Source organism: Hyposmocoma kahamanoa, unplaced genomic scaffold, assembly GCF_003589595.1.
Source record: "Hyposmocoma kahamanoa isolate Upper Pololo Valley unplaced genomic scaffold, ASM358959v1 102, whole genome shotgun sequence".
Taxonomy (NCBI): Eukaryota; Metazoa; Arthropoda; class Insecta; order Lepidoptera; family Cosmopterigidae; genus Hyposmocoma; species Hyposmocoma kahamanoa.
This window is the reverse complement of record NW_020653337.1, coordinates 2835419-2850762: the sequence shown is the minus strand read 5'-3', so window position 1 is coordinate 2850762 and position 15344 is coordinate 2835419. Positions and strand designations below refer to the sequence as shown.

General features: G+C 35.7%; 1 protein-coding gene across 1 annotated transcript in view; it reads left to right on the top strand.

Moving 5' to 3' along the window:
• The first annotated feature begins 6900 nt into the window (after nt 1–6900).
• Nucleotides 6901–15344, top strand: part of LOC113232840 (adenylate kinase isoenzyme 1-like) — a 34313-nt gene continuing 25869 nt past the window's right edge. The window contains exons 1-4 of the mRNA XM_026467691.1: nt 6901–7062; nt 10700–10889; nt 14482–14630; nt 15153–15339. Of these exons, the coding sequence (XP_026323476.1) occupies nt 6916–7062; nt 10700–10889; nt 14482–14630; nt 15153–15339 (673 nt within the window). The 5' untranslated portion in view covers nt 6901–6915. The remainder of the gene's footprint in view (nt 7063–10699; nt 10890–14481; nt 14631–15152; nt 15340–15344) is intronic.

Here is a 15344-nt window from a genome sequence, read left to right as displayed (position 1 = left end):
GCAGAAATGTAGCGAAATAAATTAATTTACAAAGCACTAACAAATTTTTTAACAACTTAACCACTAAATAGTTAAAGTGAGAGATAGGCCTTGAAGTGTACCAGTGTGTATCAGATTAGGGATGTCTTATAAATACCATGTTAAAAGTACCAAGAATGAACGGATTTGTATGAAAAGACTTATACAAGAACACACGGGTGCGTGGCTGCATAATTACAGACGCGCTCTCGTGTGATCTATGTGTTTCGGATTCAGATAACTGTGTAAAAGTACACATACCTATAGTCTGTCTTTTTTGAAGATGGACTATAATGACAGTTCATTGCACAAAAAAGTGTTGCCCGCTTGCAAGCAGCTAGTGATTGCAGTCGATAATATTCTATCGACTATCCACTGAATGTTGGTCACGCTTATAAAATAAATAGCCGAACTTGTTTCTTGTACATACATAAACTGTATTTAACGTCTATTAAAAATACAAAGAGGAAACATATTTTAAAGTTTTTAATTTTAATTCAATATAGATAATTAAATCCTGTTCTTACTAAAATGTATATGAATAAAAATTTATTTCGATACTAGCAGGTAAACTGTCAAAATAAGAATAAAGACGGCAACAACGCAATTACTAATCATTAAAACGTAATATTCACAAATCAGATATTCTTGGCAAAATGTTACCTTCTTTCACAATCTATCGATAAAACTGTCGACAACAACTACATGACTATTTAAAATTTTATGAAAACCGGCAACCTTGCTAACGTCATTTTACTCCGTCTTCAAAAAAGACAAACTATAATACCTGCATATTGCAAAGTTATTTGTGAATTAAGTGGATATGACAAGAGCCCATGTGTAATTTGGCGGACAACACACAGGCGTCGGTGTTCTTAGATTTACTAGACGAATGATACACAAAGTAAGACAGAGTAAATATGTGTAATTTTACGGAGCAGTTTCAGAATTTCATTTTCTTTCAAAATACACACATCGAAAGCACGGTTTTGTCAATTATTGAAAATTAGGTTTTTTAATTATAATTAAAACCATACCAATGTGATCATAAAAATATTGAGTGGTTAATTTTTCGTCATATTTTGATTGGCCTTCACTTATACATGTCAATTTGTATTGAAAATATGCACCTACTCTGTTATACCGATACGTCAAAATAAGACTTGCGAGACTCTTGTAGCCAGACCGAGACCCATACCAAGACCAGGTATAGGTACTAAGTAGAAGACGTAAGATTAGGCCAGGACTGGAGTTGGTCTCATCTTGGTCTTGCATTGAGCAACACTAACTCAACACTAACACCAGGATTTCGAACAATTCTAAGACTGTTGTATTCTATTCTATTTTTGAAATGTTTATGGTTCCATCATTATAGGAAATCGGAAAAAAGCATAGGAAATAAAACCAAGACTTCAACATTATAATCAGGTACATGCAAATGGAAAATTATAACGTATGAGTACAATATGAAAGAAAAGTTACGGAGTTGTGAGAGACAAACGCGTGACATTTCGGAGTTAATGACTCGTGATCGCAGGCGCACGAAAGGTCATGCGCGTGAACAAAGTCGACATGTCGGTTATTTTCCTGTAGTGAAACCATTTTTCATAAGAGCATGAATAATCATGTTTCTTTTTTGGCAACGGTCTATTTTGTCACGAGATTTTTTTTTATGATAGTAAATGACGAGACGAACAACTTGTACACCTGGTGGTAAGCGACACGCCTGTGCATAACAGTTTTTGCTTGCTTGAGATATAGTGCTTTTCCCGTATAACCAAGAAGTTGATGGGCAGGGTCACTATAAACAAAACTTATGTAGAAAGATATGGGGCTATCCCATAACAGTCGCAGTGCCATTCAGAGATTTCAGTCGCAAAAACCGGAAGTACACTGCCACTGCGCCCGTCGCTCTGAGACATAACTTGACAAGTCCCATGTCCCTGTAATTTCACCAGCACCTTTAACCTGTTATGGGCAGGCGTGTAGCTTACCATCAGGCACACGACTTGTTCGTCCCGTTACTTAATGTCATAAAAAAAAAAAAAAAAAAAAAAAAAAAACCTTCAAAATCGAAACATATAATTCCTAATGCTTGGCGGCAGAAAGAGGTAAGGTGGAAGTACTTCCCTGGAGAATCTCTTTCAGAAGGAGTTCTACTGGTAACCATCAATTTGACCTCGTTATCTCTTGAAACCTCATACATCCTAAGTGTCACATAGGTACTCTTGTTCATTTACCACTGAATGAATCTTTGTTGTACATCGATTCCCGGGCCGGGAAAAATATTTGTATGGCTTACATTTATTTCTCTCGTGACTTTGGGTGTAATTTGTGGTTGTCTATGTGTGTGTCCATGGCACCCGCGACACAGGGTTTTCCTTCTGCGGGGCTATGTTGAGTGTGTGCGTTATTATTATTTTATTCATCATCGTCGTCGTCGTCGTTGTCGTCATCGTCGTTGTCGTCGGGTGTTAGTAATTATTCAGGAGATGGCGAAACTTCGTATTTATTTTAAATTACTTATCAAGGGTGTTAATTTGAATGCATTACTTTAAGAATAGGTAAAAGCCTTTGTGTGTATATGAAGGAAAGTCATATTATAATCAGCCTGTAAAATTTGTATAATATAATACAGGGGACTATAATATATACTAAAAAAGTATAATTTTACTTACATAATATTAACAACCTAACACAAGAAGACAACGGACTTTAACAATACCAATTTTATTATTATTTTATTATAAAAATGTTGTGCAAATTATATCTATTTGCCAAGTTTATTCAAATCGGTCAGCAGAAAATGGGAGATCCATTGAACCGGATTCATTTCCTAATTTAGAGGTGTACCTACCCTGTTTCTAACAAAAAAAAACTGGTTCTCAAATGTCATCTTTCAAAAGAGTTATAGTTATTTTTATAATTTATTTATTTACCTTCTGGCCGCAAACTCGATCATTTGTCGTCGACCGTCACGCCACTCGCCGCGTGGCGACAAAGCCACCGTCACGTCAATCTCGAGGCGAAACCGCGGTCATTGTCAATGTTGCCCAGCGAATCGAAATAGATGTCGCGGTTTATTGCCAGACTGTTCCTTTCCGTGATTCGACTTCAAGGTTTTTTTATTTATTAATTTATTGGTTCATTAATAGTTATTTATTACATTACACATTAATATCGTACATACTTACAATGTAATGAAAACATTATCCAACACCAAGTAAAGCGGTGTGTAACTTGTAAAAGGATAATTTTAGGCTATTTTTCTCTACCTAATTTCAATGGCCATATTTAAGTATTCGAGTATTGATTATCGTGAAATATTAAATAATATTTCAAGATACTACACTCGAATATTAAATACTTTATGATAACTTTCTAGAATATTAAAAAAAAAAATTGGCACCGAGAGTAGGAAGAGAAAACTAAACTGAAAATTACCCAAAAACACATGAAAACCACATAATTTTTTTTAGCTAGAAAACCATTAAATATAGTTTTAGTTTACACTCTTAAACTTAAACCGATTTGTATATGTGTTGCAACTCCTCTAACTATAATACAAACACAACAAAAAACAAAAGAGAAAATAGACAAATAAAAACTTTAAAACATCTTGGATATCTACAATTGGAAATGACTTTTTTTTATCAAAATCACACATATTTGTGTTTTCAAACAAACAAGTTTTTTTAGCAGTAGAGCTCCTTGTAAAAGAGTTCGTCCAGGGAAGTACTGCCAGTTCACCTATTTCTGCAGCCAAGCAGTAATGTGACCAATACAGTGTTCCGGTTTTGAAGGGTAAGGGTGCTGGTGAAGTTACAGGTATTATAGAACTTGTCAACTAGTGTCTCAGGATGACGAGTGCAGTTGAAGTATTCCTCAGATCTTTGCGATTTAAAGCTCTGAGTGGCACTGCAACTGGTTTGGATAGGCGTGTGTTCATCCCGTCACTTGATATCATAAAAAAACCAAAGGTTTCGGGCTTTGTACAAATCCGAAAATAGTTTCTTTTACATTGTGTAGGAATCGCAAAAACTCAATAATCTCAGTATAGAGTACTGTAGTCTAGGCTCTACTCTATGAGTAGAATCACTGGCTGAATGAATAGTTTTGTTATTAGAATGTGTTTTGAAAAATGAATTAAGAAAAGAATAGAGCATCTTGATAACGAAATATAACCCAACGCCGAAAGCATGTAAAAAAGTGCAATAAAGTATATTTTGAAGATTATTCCAGTTTAAATTCATAAATTACCTCTCGCTACGCAACCCAAGCTACGCCCCAGCTACAAATGGTGGAAACCATTTGTAACTGGGGCTTCGCCGGTTTACAAATGATTGAGCCACGAATTACAATGTGAAGAGATAATATAACTCAAGCCTGCAACGTCTATTTGCCAAGTTTTATTGTAATCGGTTACCGGAAAGTGCACGAAACCGGATTCATCACCTAGTTTGCCACAAAAGATGTAGAATATTTTAAATATGTGTGTTAGGTTCATCTTCGGACTACGTAAATTTGACCATGTCTCCCAATTTCGCGCACAAATTAAATGGCTGCCCATCCATCGGCGTAGAGATCTTCATATTCTTTCACTTCTCTATTCAATTCTGTTCTATCCCTTTACGCCTTCTTATCTTAAAGATCGCTTTACTTTCCACTCTTCTACACTCTGTCGTCCCCTTCGCTCCTCTGATACTCTCTTACTTAACTTGCCCTCTCATACCTCTAACTTTTATTCCAACTCTTTTACCATTTCTGCGATCAGATTGTGGAATTCTCTCCCTGAATCGATTCGACGATCCCCTTCTCTTGATTCCTTCAAACAACGTGTCAAGGATCACTTCCTCAACTCCTAAATTTCGTCTGTCCTCTACTATCCTTTCATTTATTTCCTACATTTGTACTTCATTTTTCTTTTTCTATTAAAAGTATATAAGCATTTAATATTATTGTGTATTTATTGTTATGTATGTATTAATAATATTATTGTTATTTGTATGTATATGTATATTAATCTATGGATATGTATATATTTTTATTATTACTTATTATGTAGTGTACTTATGATGATATTCTTTGGTTGCACCCCTTTTGCATATCCGAAATGTCTATCCTAAGGTTGCCTGGAAGAAATTGCTACATAGCAATAAGGCCGCCTGTTGCACATTGACTTGCTACTACTATTATACTTAAGCTATTGTATTGTATTTTAATTGTAATTTTATGTGCAATAAAGAATATTTCATTCATTCATTCATTCATTCAATATTTTCTTCAAATTTAAATGGGAATACTGAGCTACCCTCTTTCCAACAAAAAAGAATCATCATAATCTGTCCACAAATGCCGGTCAAAGTTACCGCGTAACATACATACAAAAAATATAGTCAATTTGAGCACCTCCTCGTTTTTCTGAAGTCGGTTAAAAATATAAATACAAAAGGACAAGTATCCTGGATCGTATCAAACTTAAACGTTTTTGAATTCAGGAAGCAACGTTTTATCAACAAGCTTCGGTTTGATTATTTTATTAAGGGACAGATTTGTAAAGGTGACTGTACTCTTGGAAACAAACCCTCGTCCACGACCGCATGACCCCTATAGAAATCCATACAAAATATACATACATGAATACATACTCAGTAGCAGTAGAGCTTCTTGAGTACGAGGAGTATTACCACCACGCTATAACATTAAAACTGTATACGTATTATATATTTAAAATGTTGCGTTACCAATTGGTAACGCTGTTATTTGTTAATTAACAATTTGAAAATGAACTGCTAGGAGTACAATAGATATACGTGGTCACCACCTAGTTAGAATACCGCAAAAAGAAGTTTCAGTTGATAAAAAATATATCTCTATATAGGTATTTTTCACAGATCACATAAATACTGTATTTTTATATGTATTAATAATGTTCCCGACATAAGCCTTGGTAACCTAATGGTTTGACCTTGCGGAGTTTTTCGGAATTCCGGACAAAAAATAAAAACCAATAGTTAAAGATAGAAATAGACCACAGAATTGTAAGAGCCTATACACACGGCTTGTTTTATACGCGCCGACAACGCGCGTTGCACGTACGGTATACGCGCAGACGCGCTGTAGTGAATCGATTCAAACGTGCGGAAACATCGCGTTGCAAGCAAGGAGCCCATGTCCACTGGTTACATTTACAATTTCAAGTAGTTGCTTCATTTAAAAAAAACTGACCAAAATTAACAAACAAAAAAAATAAAAATGTTTATTTAAAATACAGTCGTGTCGACAAACTGAGGTTTTACACCTATTAAGTAATAAATACATGTGTCGGCCAGCCACTGGTGGGGGCGCGGACGAGTACAATAGCGTACTCGTACCTCCACCTACCTACAGCGGAGTGGAGGAACACTTAGGGGCTTAGTGCGGTCGGATTGCTTCCCTGCAGGGTTCAGCCCAGTCCCACATATGCTATGCCCCCGCGGGGCCGAGGTATCTGTATGCAGATTCCCCCGGATTAACAAAAAAAACGCAGACATACTTTTAATAGAACTGAATTTAAACACAGACAGAAAACTAAAATTTAAAGTAGTTCAAACAAAACTAAAATTGAAACAATCTTTTATCAAAATGTGCGATACATAAATACGCCGCGTGCGTAGGCTCTAAGAACAGACGCTTGTCGTTTTTTCCACAAAACATAGAAATGATACTAAAAAAGAGGCTGTATGGTAGAACCTTTGCCTACTCAAATAAATGGGTGAAAACTAAAAATCACGTTATTGTCATTGTCTTCCAAATTACCAGTAAATACATATTAAATTGAAAGCGTTTAAAATCAAATTAGAATACTTAATGTAACAAAACAAATAATCGAAAAAATATATTGTAAATTGAATATAAATGGCTAAAAAATTCCCATGTGGCGTATGCGATGAAGTACCAGAAACAAAACCTTGTGAGGAGAATGCCAATCTTTATTCTGAATGGAACTCCTTGGAATGTATAGATACAGAAGTTGTCGAACCCAATTGCGACTTCTGTGAATATGTAGGTACAAATTCACCAGAAACCACACCTGGAGCTGCGATACCTGACACTGACTGACTGGAGATACACCTCCACCCTCAAATGTGGAAGTGTGGAACCCCATGTGGTCTCCGTATTACCATTGGCGGCACCGACAGATGTTGCAGCTCCTACAAGTCTAATTTCCAGTCTAAACCAAGTATGATAATAAGTTTATAGTATGCAGTTTTATGAGTGAATACTGAAAGAAACCATTAAAAGATTAGAGACAGTCTGTAGTCGACGCCATCACTGCCGCCTTGATTGAATGAATGAAATATTCTTTATTGCACACAAAATTAATGTGACAACACAAACAATAACTTGCTTAAGTATACTTATGAATATAGTAAGTTGATGTACAACAGCGGTTTAACGCTGTGTAGCAATTTCTTCCAGGCCAGCTTAGAACAGGATTGCTTGATTTGAAACGAATTTAAAAATCAGTTAATAAACGACTTTTAGTGAACGAGAAGAATGCAGTCAGAAAGTTTTTTTTTTTTTAATTTATTAAGGCTTTGGCAAAGCCATCAGCCTAAACATGAAGTTTAAATATGTTTCTGTAAATATGGCTGCCACAAAGAGGATAGGCAATTTGAGGCGGCGTGCTTGGATTGACTCGGGATTCCTTAAAACGGGCCGGTACGGGTATTTTATTTCGAGATTCGTATAATTTCGCGTTTTAATCTTCGATTAAGGCACAATAGCACTATCCTATTCCACTTTAAACTAGATTTCACAAAATAATTGAAAGTCAAAATAAAAACGACACTTTTCCCTCCAAAAGGTCCAGAGCGAAATCCAGTCAGAAAGTGTCGTGGTGTGTTTTTTTTTGACATAGATAAATATACTTTCACGCCCGTCTGAAATACAATATATTTAAACACAAATATATGTACTTACTTAAAAGCAGTTAAAAAATCATTAACAATATTTATATTTAAAGAACAACGTCATTAACTTTGCGATCACATATTACCCAATACTGTTTTTTGTGCATCAAGTCCTTTTATGTTCGTCTAGATTTAGAATGTAAAGTGACCGGACGAACAAGTCGTGCGCCTGGTGGTAAGCGGCACGCCTGTTCATAACAATTTTAGTGTCACTCAGATCGCAAAGATCTGACGGGCACTACCACTGCGCCCGTCACCCTGAGACATATGTTGACAAGTCCCGTGTGCCTGTAATTTTACCAGCACCCTTACGCTGCTGTAAAGCTGTGGGTGGCATTGCAACTGTTATGGACAGGGGTGTCGTTTACCATCAGGCGCACGGCTTGTTCGTCCCGTTACTTAGCATTAGGCGATTCCGTGTGAATAAATGTGATATGTCCCAAAGAATTCATTTGAAGTCATTACGTTACATCGAGCAAGTTTATAAAATCACGCATTCATATCAAATATAACCAATTATTATTATATTCATATTATAACCATTGTTTATTACAAATATTACATTTCTGTATAAAAAAGTTTATAGACATAATGGGAGTCCGCAAAGTAGAACATTTCTTTCAATATACCTTTATATTTTTTGCTAATTTAGGTTGAACTCTCGATTCTATACATTTGCATGTATCCCGTGGTTAAGTTTCATTGGTATTTCGTCTCGGCTAGAGGAGCCCCGGCCAACCTAAATATTCATGTCCGCATGTACTACAACTTGATGAATTAACATAAATTAAAAAAATATTTAGATACGACGTAGGTCCCTATTATAAGCATTGTCTAATTCGAAAGTAAGCCGCTCATAGTGAATAGGAATCCTATTTCATAAAATCCGATCCAAAATCTTGAAATTCATGAATGAGTTTCCTAAATGTGACGATGTGATATTTCAAACTAAACCCAAAGTTTCCTTTCGATTATCATGGTTAGGGAGCTGACGTAAGTAGCTGCAACCAACCCCCAAGTAAAAACAAACTTACCTCTCGCCCTATAGCCTGAAGCTATTACAAGGGCATTAAAGAGAGTTGTTGTGTAATTTACGATAAATTTTAACCTCAGGAGCAACGTGATTAATTTTGAGAAATTATTAATTCTGCGAAGTTTACTCGTAATAGAATAGAATACCATAAGCACTATATCAACAGAAAACTAAATTATGATCATTTAAATATTCAAAAATTTGATTATAATTAAAAGATTATAAGCAAAAATATATCGACCTCGATAATATACCTCGACACATCACCAGCTACATTGGAGATTTTTGAATTTTAAATATACGCTCTTTGTAATAACTTTTTGTGTAACTTTAAAAAAGTGACAAAGCATTTCTGATAGGTGGAGGTGTATTGTTCCAGCATTTCGAGACAGTATAGCGAAAAACTAGCTCGAAATGCCGCTGTTCCGTGTCGAGGGCATACAAGGCGAGATGCATGTCTAACATGCATGGTTGAAAAAAGTAGTTTGTCATGTAGATACGATGGTTGCTTGGTCTTTATTATTCCAAATAACAAAGAAGCATAATGCAATTCTCGGCGGGCTTCCTTTTTAGTCGCATTATTTAAAAACGGTGTGACATGTGCCCGACGTGGAACGGGAAAACAAAACCTAATTTGCTAGATAAGATTTTTCGTGTGAGCCAGCAAGCAGCCTAAAAACAGTGTCTGTGTAATATCAGAATAGAACGAATAAATGATAACTCATTTTTCAATAATTGTATTCACCTTTAACACTTACATTCCCCTTCGCTTCAGATAGTCCGAATTTATTTCCACTGACGTTCAGGTCTGTACACTCTAGCAACAAAACCCCGTAACAACTCGGTCTATCCTTTGCTTTACAAACTTTTCAGTAGTTCTTATCACTACGTCAATTATTACTTTATATCATAGTAATTGATCTGTTATTGCCTACGTCATATAAATTGAAATATCCAAGATTATTTGTAATTAAAAATACTAAGACTGCTAACAGATTGACTGCATATTTGCAGTTAATGCGTGAAATCGAAATCGGCATAAAGTTGATAACGACTGCACGCATTAACTGCATGCGGTCTATCTCGACTTCATGCAGTTAATGCGTCAAGTCGTTATCCGAGACTGCATGAAGTTGATAATGTGAAAAATGACTTTATGTAGTTAATGCGTGGAGTCGAGATCTACGTTATCAATTCATGCAGTCGAGGTCTCGGCTGTTAGCAGCTTAACAACCTCGCAATATTAAGTAACATCATAAACAACATCTTTTGTTCCTTGACTTTCACGTTCGTAAAAAAATAAAAATATTTAAATAGATCGCTCTAAAGATAACAACAAAAAGCGCTAGAGCGTAAATTCCAAAACCAAACCAGTTCGATTCAAAGCGGGGGTGCGGGTCGTCAGTAATAACGCTTCCGTGTTGAACTTACACTACCAAATACAGGTCTAAAAGGAGACAAATGGTAGAACAAAAACTTAAATGATTACAAAAGCTTATAAAACTTAAAAAGTTTTTTTTGGGTAAATTTATTATGTTTTGTAAAACAGCATGGAACAAAAATTGTTGTTTAAAATAAAATGTTTTTTCATAAAGGTCAGACCTTGAATAGCCCTAAATTGTTTTCAGAAGACAGAAGATTTTCTGGTGTACCGCTAAATTTTTATATACATATACAATGTTATGATTTCCAGGCCCCAATCGACACTGCTAATAAGCCCATAATATGGGTTTTGGGCGGGCCTGGCTCCGGCAAGGGTACGCAATGCGACAAGATCATCGCCAAGTACGGATTCACGCATCTGTCCACCGGTGACCTGCTCAGGGCTGAAATCAAGAGTGGATCTGACCGAGCCAAGCAGCTGTCGGGTATATTAGAGCGAGGTAATTTTTTTCTTTCTTCTTCACAAGTGGAGATTTTGGGCCATAGTCCGCCACACTGTCCCGGTGCAGACAGGAGACTTCATGAGTTTTCCTATAGTTGTTTTATACCTACCTATAAAGGTTACAATCTTCCTACAGTCGTGAAATAAAGACGCTGAATGTCTATACTGACAGCGTATGACACTCTACTGAGAGCATATTACGGTATGACACTCTACTGAGAGCGTATTACTGTGTATCCAATACTCAATTATGGAGTCATCCTTTGGGGTGTGTGAACGTCAACTCTACATTTGTCCTTCAAAAGAGGTGTATTCGTATAATATATAATAAAGACTTTATGACGTCAGCCAGACCTTTGTTTAGACATAATAACATTTTAACGTTGACAGGTATATATATTTTGAATTTATGTTTGTTTGTACGCAATAATAAGGGTTATTTCACTCAAAAATTGACAGTACAAAACTATAATCTACGATCGCGGCTTAACTTACTGCAACCAATAACTACCTCAGATATTTGCTTTGTAAGTATTTACTCTACCGCCATTCGTGTGTGTGTGTGTGTTACTTGCCAAATGACATAAAAATGTTAGATAGTACGACTTTTGACAAAACTTTAAAGATGTGGCTAATTAAAAAATGTTTTTACAGATGAAATTATTTTTTTGATTATAAGCAATGTGAATAAATATTAATAAAATCAAATTAACGTAATAATAAATTAATATGCTTTATGTACAAGTTTATTTTAATTTCATCATTAATTTGTACTTTAGACATTAATTAAACTGTACTTTAAACATTGGACGCCCATAGCGGGTAGATTGTGAGGACTGTAATTATGTTCATGAGATCTTAATGTTCATTACATTTCACACAATAAATGAATTCTATTCTATTCTATTCTATAATAATAAATTGGTGATACCGTCATATCGAAATCTTTATGGTAAAAATAAACTAAAATATATAATACCTCATGTAATAAACATTTTTTTTACCATGTTAAGTGAAGCTACCGTTCTTTCAGTGAGCTTCGACCGTTGTTTCACTTTTTTCACTCCTCCCATCTCTTTTCTTACGCATCCAGATGCCTTTTCTTGTCAATTTAGTTATACAGAGTGTAACAGAATGGCGTAGCCATATTTTGAGATTATAATACAGTTAATGTACATATGTTTCTATTTAAGTTTCTATTTTACTTCTCACGTGCATTGCACAGATCTAGTCCTAGATTTAGCAACTGTCACACATGTAGATAATTTCATTTATTGCACTGGAAAACACAAATAACAGTACAAAAGGTACTGCTTATTTCCAAAAGAAATTTCTTCTTGCAGATCAAAATACTGGACACAATAATTATTATAACGGGTTTACGTGCGCAACGAAACAATATTAAATTATGTAATAAAATAAAAACAAGACAAATATATAGCAAACATTTTAAATTACTACAGACTACAAAATAGATTTTTACAAAAAAGATTAAAGACAATAACCGAACATTCTAATTGAATGGCCCAGTCCAAGAAGTCCCTAAGTCCACTTAGGGATTTTATGCACTGTTACCACCATTGGCGAAAACTCAACAATGTCTATGTCTAAGTCCAATGAGTTGAGTTCAAGATGAACCTAAGTCCAAGAAATCCCTAAGTCCATCTTTTTTTATATAAATGTCACTAAGTTGATACTGAAGGGTTTGAAGCTCTTGGAATATGTTTCATTTGTGTTTCATTTTCTAGATTTTTATGAAATTAATACTCAAATGGCAAAATACGCTGAAGATAAATCAGAAGAACTGGAATAAGACTTATTCTAATTCTTCTGTTTCATACTACTTAGTACCTACCTTATTTAGTTATCTAGTTTATACTGCCTAAAGTAAGGATTTATTTTTGTCATAATGAAAATCCTTAAATCCACAAAAAAGTGATTAAAATCTCAAAGTCCCGTTTAAAAAGCCCTAAGTCCTAAACATTTCATTCTAAGTCCAATCTTACGTTTGGTCATATCTTTTTGTTGAACAACCCTATATATTTGTATTAATTATAATGTCTTGTTTTTTGTTTACAACAAATTTACCTAATTTTCCATATTACAAACTTGAAAGTATCAATACTATTTATATACTATTATACTATTATTATACCTGCGTACAGTACCATGAAATTTGCCTCAACATACCGCTACCGACTCTTTCACTCTTTTGAACTCCTTCACCAAAAATCTGTAAATTTAATTGCGCAGGGTTCCGGGGTTTGTTTTTCTACTTAATTATGATATCGCGCACAACTCTGTGATTACCGATTCAAGTGACAAGAGCTCTAACAATAAAAATAGCTAATTAGTTATGTAAAGCGGGCTCTACATTCTCGTCGAGACGCCTCGGCAAATATTCTTGCAGGCTGCGACGAAACCGAGCCCCTTTATTCTCGCTTGAGACAGTTATTAGACGTCATGAAATTATCTGCCGCTACAACATTGTGCGCTACAACCTATTACAATTACTAATCAATGGAAAAGTTATAAAAAGACGTTGGAATAAACCTAGGTGGTAAATGGATGATCGTGATTAAAAATTATCGTCATTTTTTATGCAAAAATACACATGCACTTACTTTTTTTATGATACTAAGTGACAGGATGAACAAGTCGTGCGCCTGATGTTAAGTGCCACGCCTGTCCATAGCAGTTGCAGTGCCAGTCAGAGCTTGAGAGACACTGTGTAACACCATGTGCCTGTAACTTCACCCTTACGCTTCAAAACCGGAACACAGTAATGGTCATATTACTGCCGAGCGGCAGATATAGGTAAGGTGGCAGGACGAACCCTTTCACAAGGATCTCTACTACTATTACTTCTGGGACTGCCGGCTGACTGGACCTAATGTATATAAAGGAATATAATTGTTTTGCGTAGACATGTAACTGATCTTCTTGACACTTACCTACAAGAAATTAAGAGTATACGTATATATATACACGAGACACGAACATGGACGAATACTTCCTCTACAGTCTCGTATTCATCAAGTCTCGTGTAGTGTTATTGAGAATGTGTGGCGCGCTTAACATGAAAACGGAATTGTTAATTATTGCAATTTCACTTTCATCAAATCGAGAGTTATCCACAGAGAAATGAAAGATAATTTGCTGCCAAATAAATTATGATTTTGAAGTATTCGTTGACATAGTGTTGAGTCATATAAAATTTCCTTCTTGAAAAAATCGTATGTTTCAGAAAAGTAAATATTTTTCCTTTATTTTTCCACATTGAACGTCGACACTAGAAAAAAAGTGGAAATTACTGAACGAAACCGATGAAGCCTTTACAAAAGTTTTTTTTCGCTGTTGTTAAACTATTTTAAATCTCGTTTTTCTCTATGTGGCTTTTAACCCACGCTAAATAAAACTTCAAAAGATTTTCCAAACGTAGTCCATAATATGAGCCTTCGAAATTATATTTTTCCAGTTTTCCGGGAATATCGCCGGAAAAATTTTCGCTATTTGATACTTTTCGGAAAATTACCCAACAGTACGTTGACAAAAACTGTCGAATAATGAAGAATAATTGTTGTTTGCAGGTGAGCTGGTCCCCAATGATATCGTGCTGGAGCTACTGAAAGATGCTATTCTAAAAAACACGGCTACGTCGAACGGCTTCCTCATCGATGGCTATCCTCGCGAGGAATCCCAGGGTCAAGCCTTCGAGAAGAGCATTGCTCCAGTGTCCGTAAGTTAATACTTGTAAACAAGCATCATAAGCAAGTCAGGCTTGTTCTCGATTGTTTTTTGGGTAAAGTGTAAGCTAGGAGAAGAGTGGGTGTAGTATTTTATAGGCGTTCATTTTTTCCATCAGTAGCTGTCGAAATTGAAAGCTAAATTCGATTATAATCAGTTTTGTAGCGTATAGATATTTCTAACATAATTACTCATAACTCGCATGTGTAGTTGCTGCTAAAAATTGTAATTATTTGTTTAGTGAACTCTTTCAATGGGACTTGTCACTATGTCTCGGGGTGACAGGCGCAGTGGTAGTGCCCCTCAGATCTTAGCGATTTGAAGCTCTGAGCGGCTCTACAACTGTTGTGGACAGGCATGTAGCTTACCACCACACACAACTTGCTCGTCCCGTCACTTGTTATTATAAAAAAATATGGTTTCAATTGGCTATGCCATACGCTGAAAGAAAACAAAATCAATTGAGTCGTGTCATTACATCGCTCAGTTAAGGTGAGTTTGAAAAAAATTCCAGATAATACTGTACTTCGAGGCGACCCCGGAGACGCTGACAAAGCGGTTGCTCGGCCGCGCGGTGTCCTCCGGTCGTTCTGATGACAACGAGGACACAATCAAGCTGCGTCTCAAAACCTTCTTAGAGAACAACGACAAAGTGCTGGCGCAGTACCCCGACAAGCTCGTGAGGGTAAGATACACAATACGTACA